At 40.3% G+C, this 10,222-nt stretch overlaps 1 protein-coding gene across 1 annotated transcript in view; it reads left to right on the top strand.

Moving 5' to 3' along the window:
- Positions 1 to 10,222, top strand: part of RBFOX2 (RNA binding fox-1 homolog 2) — a 420,257-nt gene that overhangs the window by 137,555 nt on the left and 272,480 nt on the right. The window contains exon 2 of the mRNA XM_042782714.1: positions 2,094 to 2,144. Within this exon, the coding sequence (XP_042638648.1) occupies positions 2,094 to 2,144 (51 nt within the window). The remainder of the gene's footprint in view (positions 1 to 2,093; positions 2,145 to 10,222) is intronic.

Consider the following 10,222-nt stretch of genomic DNA (forward strand, 5'->3'; position numbering starts at 1 on the left):
ATAGTGCCTAAGGCACTTGACTGCTAACCAGAAGGCTGGCGGTTCAAACCCATCAGCCACTCCTCGGAAGGAAGGTTGGGCAATCTACTTCTGTAATGATAATCGCTTTGGAAACCCAAGGAGGGGTTGCTATGAGTCAGGTCTGACTCGATGGCACATAACAACAACAACAATATATTTTTTAAGGCAATAATCCTTTGTGTATGGGTTTGCTTTCTTTGGGGAGACTATAAATATTAAAATATCTAAAATAGGGACTTAGGAATAGAAAAGGAGAACTTGATTGTCTATGAATGCATTGATGACTAAATTCCTAATTAATTTTTTAAAAACTATTCACTTACACATTCTTGTGGATGTTCAGCATGTATCAGACATTGGACTATATCTCCAGAAACTAATGAACCATACAGTGAGCTTTCATGTTTTTGAAGGAAATGTGGACTTTTGATTTATCAAAGCCATGAAAATAATCAAAGTAGAGATATTATTAGGTGGACCGTTTGCTCTCTGTTCAGAGTTGAAAGTCCCATCAATGAAAATTCCTCTTTGCATGTTACTTTGCTAGTAGGAATGAAAGTACAAAAAGAAGAGGATGAGTATCTTTAAGGTAGCTGTGTTGAGCACTTTGAAGATTACAAAAAATACCCTACATTTTCATTTACCCTGTGTATGCATATGTATCTCTTCCTATTTAAAAGTTGTCTTGAAGGCGAGGGCCTTCGTATAATGATCTTTTTTACTGTATGTAGTCTGACAGTACTTTGAAAATACTAGATATTCAGTATAAGTTGACTGAGTGGTTGATGGATTAAGTAAGCCATAAATGAGTGCTTATATTATAAAACCAGAAAACCAAACCCACTGCCATCAGGTCGATTCCAACTCATTGGGTTTTTGTGGGAGTAAATCTTTATGGAAGTAGATTGCTCATCTTGCTTCCACAAAGTGGCTGATGAGTTTGAACCAACAACCTTCTGATTAGCAGTCAGATGCCTTAGGCAGTGTGCTACTAGAGCTCCTTATTATGTTAGGGTTTACATAACTTTTATTAGCTATCATTCATGACCTCAAGGGTCTTGTGGTTTAATGTAAAAATGAGGCAGACATTCAATATGATACACCTTTACAAAGGTAAAATGAACTAGAATGATACATAATATCAGAAATAAACTGTAGAATATCCTAAATAAATTCTGACATATGCATATGGTGGAAGGAGTCACTTGAGTCCATTGGATGAGATAGGTTGGCCAGGGAAGGTCTTGGATGGAGGTAGAATTTAACCTTGGCTATAAACCTCGGAAGGAAGATGGGGCAATCTACTTCCGTAGTGATACCACCTCGGAAACCCAAGGAGGAGTCGCTATGAGTCAGGTCCGACTCGATGGCACATAACAACAACATAAAGAACTGAAGGATAGCAGATTGATGGGGGGAGGGGTTAAGACTTTTTCAAGTCTGGAGGGAGTTCTCATCTTGAATGGTAGTTCCTTTTCCCATCAGTGACTGGCTGGAAATGTGTGGGAGGGTTTGGGTGTCCTGGGGTTTAGAAGTGCTGCTGGCTTTTGTGGGTTCTGCTTTGAGTCCCAGCAGCACCCTGACTGAGATACACTGGAAAGCAAGCAGGTTTAGTTGCACATGGAGGAAAAGCATGTTTGTAGATAAACCGAAAACAGCCACCTCACCCCCCAAAAATTCCCAAACTCACTGTCATTAAGCCTAATCCACTCATAGCGACCCCCCCTTGGGTTTCCGAGGAGGTACTCTATGGAAGTAGGCCGCCCAATCTTCCTTCCAAGGAGTGGCTGGTGGGTTTGAACCACCAGCCTTCTGGTTAGCAGTCAGATGCCTTAGGCACTACGCCACCAGAGCTCCTGTTTATGGATAGTGTTCCTAAGCAAATACATTTTTTTCTTTGCTTCCTTTTGTTTTTGCCATTGCAGAGGCTGAACTGGGAGATGGAGGTAGTTAGAGTAGAATACAGCAGTGGAACAGTTTAGGCAAGAATTTATAATTGATCAGTTTGGGTGATTTTGATTATTCTTTCCATTTATTTCCTCTTAGAGTTAGACTCTTTTTTTCTTTCCTAGAACGAGCCTCTGACCCCAGGTTATCATGGATTCCCAGCGCGGGACAACCAGGTTGGTGCCTGCTGTTTATAACTTCAATGATATGACTGCATGTGTGTGTGTTTCTGAGGATGTTATGATAAAGAACATTTCCTCAAGTCCCTTATTTTTGAATGATATGACTTGTTTTCTCATTAAATTTACTTTCAGAGATGTAAATTAAATATATATTTTTTATTCTGAAAGTATTATAATTACATTGTTGAAATTGTATATACAGTGGGAGTGGGGGAGCTCACTCAGTCCCAGTCATGATTACTTTTGTGTTTTCTTCTCCAGCCTCTAGTCATGTTAAAATCTAATTACCTTAATGCCTCATAATTTTAATGTTGGACTCTCTATTCCCTGCCACTCAGCCCCTGATTGTACAGATTTTTTGAGTCCTTGCAGTAATCTGCAACAAGAAAATTCCATTCTGTTCCCTGGAGGAATTAAGCCTTATGGCTTTAATTAGGGAAGACTTACCCAAGAGATAGAAGTTTCTAGATGGAGGGATGACTAGAACAAGCCCAGGTCCTACTGTGGGTCAGAGCTGAACTGCTTTCCATGAGACGTTCTCTGTCTGCTTTAGGTGAGTGTAAAATGCCTTTTTTTTTTTTTTTTTGGCTATCGGAGGCCTTGAACTGATGAGGCTGCAGCGGTGTTAGGTGGGAGGACAGGTTAAGCCTGCCTCTTAGAGAAATGGTGGTCGCAAGTCACTTAGCATCTGAGATTTGCCTCCTTGCCGCTTGGGGATTCTGACGTTGTTCAGGAGATTTGAAAGGGTAGTCTCTGGAAATATCTTTGTGTGCCTATCTACCATTCTTTAGAGAGTTAAAAAAAAAAAAATTAACATTTTTAGGTTTGTCTAAAGGATATGAGTCAACAAAGTTCTAAACCAAAGGATTAACATAGTCCACCTTCTCCAGAAGTCAGTTTAATCAAATCAGACTCCTGAAAACGGATCTTAAAAAAGAAGGATGGGGCCCATAACCAGGAGTCATCTATTTGGGGTCTTCCAGGTTTGATGATATTTGCTCAATTCTCTTGGGTCATTCGGTGTGCTCTTGGTGTTGGGTTGACATCAAGCTGGCCTCAGGTGGACACGGAGAGGAAGAGGAGAAGAATTGTTCATTTCTGTGTTCATCACCGAGCGTGGTGGTCACCGGCAGAATGAATGTCAGAGCAGTACGGGTGTAATTGAAGACTGTCCCTATGAAAGCTTTTTGTGAAAGAGTCATTTACTCCAAATCAAACAACAACAACATATATATATAAAATATATATTAGTGTTTTTTATGTGTGTGTTTGTACACACACACATACATGGTCTTCTTTAGAACTCCTGTAACCTGTGAAGTCTGTGTCCTTTGATAGTAGTTCTATTTCCTAGCCATACTTGAGAAAAAATACTCAGGCCTAGAGACCCGGCCCATACAGATTCTGATTGAGCAGGTCTGAGATTGAGCTTCACCATTCAGATGTTCAGAAATTGCCTAGAGGTGGTTGTGCTGTGCAGCCCAAGTGAAAAGTGCACAGGACTCTGTGGGCTGCTTTTCAAGGAGCGCACTTTCTGTTTGAACCTGTGCTTTTCACCTACGATGCGTAATACATTAGGGATATGCCGAGTCTCTGCATCTGCTTTTACATGCAAATACCAAAATTCATAATTTACAAAATTGCTTATTTTGGATATGGGAAAGGAAAGCTAATTGATGTAAAATGCAGGAATAGACTTAATTGAGTCTGAAAGAACCTGAAAGGGTACTATAGAAAACTGTATTGTTCCTGTGGGGATTGCAGATCAATAAAGAGCTCCGGAAAAGGAGTTCAGAGGGATTTGTGAAGGCACAAAACGTATTCTTTTTGCTTGGAACTACTTTATTTTTCCTTTCTTTTGCTACGGCACCCACTTCTGTAACCCGCTCATCCATTTACTCACACTCTCTCTGCTGTAGGCCGGTGCAGACCCTTTGCCTTGGTTTAAAGCTGCTAATTTTCTATTCTTTCTTCTGTAAGCTGCTCATCCGTTTACTCTCTCTGCTGTAGGCCTGTGCAAACCCTTTGCGGTGGTTTAAAGCTGCTAATTTACTTTGAGGCCCATTTGGATGGTGACAGGTTTATTTTAGTTTATTTTCTTGGGCTTCTTTTGTTCTCTGGCTGGATCTTTGAATTAGAGATCTTAGAGTAGTGCAAATAGGCAAATATTGAATAGCTGCTTGTTGTATTTGATGAATACAGAATCCAAATGAGTACTGCTAATTAACGTGCCTAACCTTGTGAACTTCACTCTGTGCTTGGGGACTGGGGAGGCATTTAGCAGTGTGAAACTCTAGTCAGTGAACAGCTTGAGCTGGGCAGAAGCTGAACCTGTGATCTTTACATCTCCCCGGTGTTGTTCAGTTCCGCAGATCCAGGAGCCGGCGGTGGGGTGAAGGTGAATTTTAATTATGTGTCTTTATTTGCTTTCCTTATTCATTTGCTGTTCCTTAGTAAACAGATAGGGACCTTCCACGGACAGGATCTTTATCAGCATCTGATGGTGATTTTAAAGCTGATGAGGCAAAATGGTAGTCCCTCTGGAAAGATAAGGAAACAGAAGTACACACAGGTGAAGTGACTTGTTCAAGTTAACAATGCAAGTTTGAAAAAAACAAGAAAAAAAACCAACCCACTGCCTTTGAGTTGATTCTGATTTGTAGTGACCCCTGTTGGGTTTCCAAGGCTGTAAATCTTTATGGAAGTAGACTGCCTCATCTTCCTTTTGCAGAGCACCTGGTGGGTTTGAACTGCCAGCTTTCTGATTAGCTAAATACCTTACTCACTTTGCCAAGAGAGTTCCTTAACAATGCAAGTTAGTAGTCAAATAACAACTGAATTTGTCTTCTATGTCAGTTGTATTGATGATTATTGATCCTCGAGAAAAATGTGGTGTGTGAGTGCCTACTAATTTACATCAGTTTGTTTACAATGTGGGGTCTTCATAGACCTCTTGAAGCACAGCCATAGGTCTAGGAGTCCATGGCCCCTGGTTAAAGATGATTGTAATGAAATTTGTTCGTATCCAGTGGGCTAGTGTTTCACAGTGTTTAGTGATGCTTTTCATCATGTTATGTAAGTACCCAGCAGCACATTTGAATATAAATCTGTAAAGGAAAGGAGGGAAAAAAACCACTGGCCAACTTGGAGAGGTTTTGCTTTCTTCTGTGAGGTCACCTCGACCTTCTCTCCTGGTGAGTTAATAAGCTTTATAGGATGGCATGCCATGGCTTTTTTAAGCACTCCAGGCACTTCTCTGTGCTGGCTAATGTGGTCTTTCTTTGGAAGTAGAGGAGACAGACGTTGTTGCAGTTTACAGAAGAGAAAACCAGCTCAGAAGGGCTAAATGTTTTAGCTAAGGCCTCACCAGATTTTAGGTTGATGATGCAATGTAATGGTTTAGATTCCAAGCTGACTGTGTGTGTGATTTATGTGCACATGTGTGTGTGTATGCGCTGGTCTGTGTGTTCCCAAATGTTGATGAAGGCTGGAATATTTTGTAGGTTTGTAATATTTTTAAAGTGGGAGAATACTTATCTTCATCAGTTCCAGAGTTTCTATATAGGAGGGATGTACGAGTAGTAACCTGATTAGCAAGGGGGCCTAGTTCTGCTTAGTAAGTGTACTGTTTTTACTAAGATTGCCTGTTTATTTGGGATGAATTTCAGGAGGCTCTTGGAAAGTAGAATGGGAGTCGTATTGCTAGCACCCCTTGGTGGTACAGCTTTATGTCTGCTATAATTAAAACCAAACTCACTGCTGTTGAGGCGATCCCGACTCATAGCGATGCCTCCTTGGGTTTCCGAGGCAGTATCTCTGTGGAAGTAGATTGCCCAATCTTTCTTCTGTGGAGTTGCTGGTGCGTTTGAACCCCCAGCCTTCTGGTTAGCAGTCAGATGCTTTAGGCACTCTGCAACCATATAATTGATCATTCAAAATTGGGGCATTTTTGAGAGTGAAAGGGATGCTAATAATTACGCTGAAACAATTCTAGGCAGAATGTATGGCTGTCCTCGCTGTAATGAAAGAAATACAGTGTGTGCTCTCTTAACTGATTTGATCAGGCCTAGTAGGCCATGAATTTATCAAAACAACTTGGTTGAAGTGGGGAAATAATTAAAAACTTTTATTTTACCTCAAAACATTTTATTTTAATTTAAAGTAAATGCAAGATCTTTTATTTGCATAAAGATTACTGATTGAAATACCACTTTATTTTTCTTGCATAATCCATGTTCAGAAAGCATCATTTATAATTTCTAGGTTTGTTGTTGTTAAGGGAGGGGTAGGCCTTAATGATGTTCAAAGCTGTGTGAGTGAGACCCTTCTGGTCTGTTGTTTATACTTGGCTTGCCCATATCTGGTTTGACTAAGAAAAAATTTTAGTGTCTGGATTTTATTATGCAGAAGAAGGATGAGGCAGTCTGCTTCCATAAAGGTTTACAGCCTTGGAAACCCGATGGGGGTTGCTATGAGTCAGAAACGGCTCGATGGCAGTGAGTTTGGATTTTATTAAGTATTCACAATACATTTGAATTGGAGTTGTTTCCAAGAAAACGTTTATTGAATTGATTTATGTAGCATTTAATTAATATAATTGTAAGAACATTAACTTTTGTAAACAGATTGGAGATTAAACACAACTGACTTTTTGGTAAGCATATAACTCAGCTCCTATGATAAGAAGACTTGGGGGGGAGTACAGGTGAGCTCTTTTGGCACAATGGTTAAAGTGGTTGGCTGCGAACTGAAGGGTTGGTGGTTCAGACCCACCAGCTTCTCCATGGAAGAAAGATGTGGCAGTCTGCTTTCCTAAATATCTATAGCCTTAGAATCACTGTGGGGCAGTTCTGCTCTGTCCTATAGCGTTGTTGTGAGTTGGAATTGACTCAGTAGCAGTAGGCTTGGTTTGCTTTCCGGGGTGTACAAGAGATTTGCTTACTAGACTCAGGTGATTGGAGTGCCCCTAGCATCTCTCAGCCTATGTAATACATTACTAGTTAAGTGAAGGTTGATTAAAAGAGCTTATACTATAATATAGTATATATAGTATATTGTTGTTGTTGTTATGTGCCGTCGAGTCGGCCCTGACTCATATATTATACTATAATATAGTATAATAGGGAGCTCTGGTAGCATAGTGGTTAAGGCACTTGACTGCTAACCAGAAGGCTGGTGGTTCAAACCCACCAGCCACTCCTCGGAAGGAAGATGGGGCAATCTACTTCCGTAGTGATACTGCCTCGGAAACCCAGGGAGGAGGGGTCGCTATGAGTCGGGTCCGACTCGATGGCCCACAACAACAACAACATACTATAATATACTGAAGGGAGGATTTACTTTGGTTGACAGCAAGTTTGTATCTCCATAATGGTTACTTGGTTGAATTTTGTTTTTAGAATCAACTCAGTGTGAGGGCTGGAAAAGGGAGGCATACCACAGCAGAGAAATACAAATTTTTGATCGTTTGCTTTGCTTGGTGAGGCAGCCTGACTTCTTGGAGTGCTAGGGGATTTTATTGCTGTTAGTTGCTGTTGACTTGATTCCAGCTCATGGTGCCCCTGTGTGCAGGGTTGAACAACTCCACGGGGTTTTCAAGGCTGTGACCTTTTGGAAGCACATCACCAGGCCTGTGTTCTGAGGCGCCTCTGTGTGGGTTCGAATCACCAACCTTTTGGAAAGTAGTTGAGTTAACTGTTTCAGAGTGGGATACAGGCAAAATGAAGTACTGAAAGCAATATTCATAGCAGTAGTACCCTCAGTGCAATTCCTTTTTTCTTAGAACCTTAAATTATGTCACAGTGTATTGCCTTACGCTTGATCTGTGTGAGAATGAAACATTGCCATTCATATTTGCTTGATTGGGTTTAGGTGTTGATTCAGCTATGGGATTGGGAATATGATAGTAAATAAACCCCAAACTCCAAATTCACTGCCATGAGTCAATTCTGACTCATAGCCACTCTATAGGACAGAGTACAACTGCCCCATAGCATTTCCAAGATTTATAGAAGCAGACTGCAGCATCTTTCTTCCATGGAGCAGCTGGTGAGTTCGAACCACTGATGTTTTGGTTAGTGTCTGAGTGCTTTAACCACTGCTCTACCAAGCCTCCTTGGTAGTAAATATTTGTGAAGTACATTACAATTCATAAAGCATTTTCATGTATGTTTAATTTTATTCTTAGCAACAACTTTACCAGATAAGTTGGACTTACTATTCCTATTTTATGGATAAGAAAACTAAGGCACGAGATTTTTAAATGAGTTTTCCAATGTCACATAGTTAGTAAATGGCAGCAGAATTGAACTTGAACCTTAGGTTTTCAATGGTTTTGTCTAGTATTTTCCTTCGAGTTTTTCTGCTAATGTTCTTCTTTGAAGGCACATGTTCTCTTGCTAGTGTGACAAGATAGTATGGAGTCATTGGAAAATGTAGCAGCGTTGAAGAGTCTTCATATGACTGGAGATTTCTTGGAGAACTAATTTCTGTCAGGTTTTCTTCCTGTTTTGTTTGTTGTGGTCCAGAATTGATCTTTTTGTATTTTAAATATAAGGAAAAAAGTAATGGGATGGTGTAATAGTGGGCTGAGCACTTTATCTGATTTAAAAAATACTAATTAGTGGTTCTTCACCATTTTCTCTCTTTCAATTTTCATAAATTTTGTTGAAAACCGTTTTGTAGAAATGATCCACAGAAAAATATGGGGAAATCAAAGGAAATGTTTAATTTGACCAATGTGATTTAGGTTTAAATTCTGAGTAGCAATCTTACTTTTAATTTATAGAGAGTAGATGAAAATGGATTTAAGGGTTTTTCCAAAAAGTGTTTTCTTTCCTCTGAAGACTGTCCCCCTCCCTTTTTAGTTAGTTCTTCTCCCTTTTGTCCCTGGTATAGACTTTGTTTTAGTCTGGTTTTTGCAGATGAACTTTTAAAGCTGTTGTTACTTCCCTGGAAGCTATGAGTTCTTTGTTGTTGTTCGGTGCTGTCGAGTTGCTTCTGATTCCTAGTGACCCTGTAAACAACAGAATGGAACACTGCTGTCCTCACCATAGTTGCCATGTTTGAGCCTGTTATTGCAGCCACTGTGCCAGTCCATGTTGTTGAGGGTCTTCCCCTTTTTGGCCGACCTTCTACTTTACCAAGCATGATGTTCTTTTCCAGGGACCGGTCCCTCCTGAGAACATGTCCCAAGTACGTGAGACACAGTCTTTCCACCCTTGCTTTCAGGGAGCATTCCGGCTGCACTTCTTCTGGCAGTCCGTGGTCCAGTCAGTCTTCTTCACCAGCACCACAGTTCACATGCACCAGTTCTTCCTTGGTCGTCCTTGTTCACTGTCCAGTTCTCACATGCATATGAGGTGATTGAAGATACAGTGGCTTAGGTCAGGCGCACCTCAGTCCTCAAAATGACATCTTTACTTTATAACACTTATTTTGATTGGGAGCTGTGGACAAAAGCAAATGCCTTTTCTGTCATACTTATTTGGACTGATGCTAAAGTGATGATGGGTACTTTTCTTCTCTTGGGGACAGTTGATGGTGTGGAGGACTTGGCAAGGGTGTTCAGGTTCTTTCAACCTTAAAAAAGACTGCACCCTCTAGTAAGCAATACCTTTTATGCCATAACCCAGTACACTGTACACACATATGCATGAATATAACTTGGAAGTGGTCTTACCAAATAATGTATGACCCTTACAATGTCCTATGCACTGTGATAGTTTCCATTTTATTTCATTTCATTAAAAAATCATTGGGTATGACCAACAGGTTTTACCAAAATTGATTTTCTAGACCAATAATGGAGTGCAGCTAGTAGTTTGAAAAAATACTATTCTAATCACTGTTGTCCTTAAAGAATGCAACCTTTGCCTCACTGGACAACAACTTTATCTTTTGCTGCATTTCATATCAATTCTGGCTAGAGCTTAATTGCTGAATGAGAAAGTTTTGTCCCAGTTGGATATTGGATCGAAATGACTGATCCAGAAGTAAACTGTTTCATACTCCTTCAGTATTTCCTAATCTATGTTAATTTTCTTTCTGGTTCTCCTTTGTGCTGCTCCCCC

Source organism: Orycteropus afer, unplaced genomic scaffold (genome assembly GCF_000298275.1).
Source record: "Orycteropus afer afer isolate SDZICR_OR568_19922 unplaced genomic scaffold, OryAfe1.0 scaffold00421, whole genome shotgun sequence".
Taxonomy (NCBI): domain Eukaryota; kingdom Metazoa; phylum Chordata; class Mammalia; order Tubulidentata; family Orycteropodidae; genus Orycteropus; species Orycteropus afer.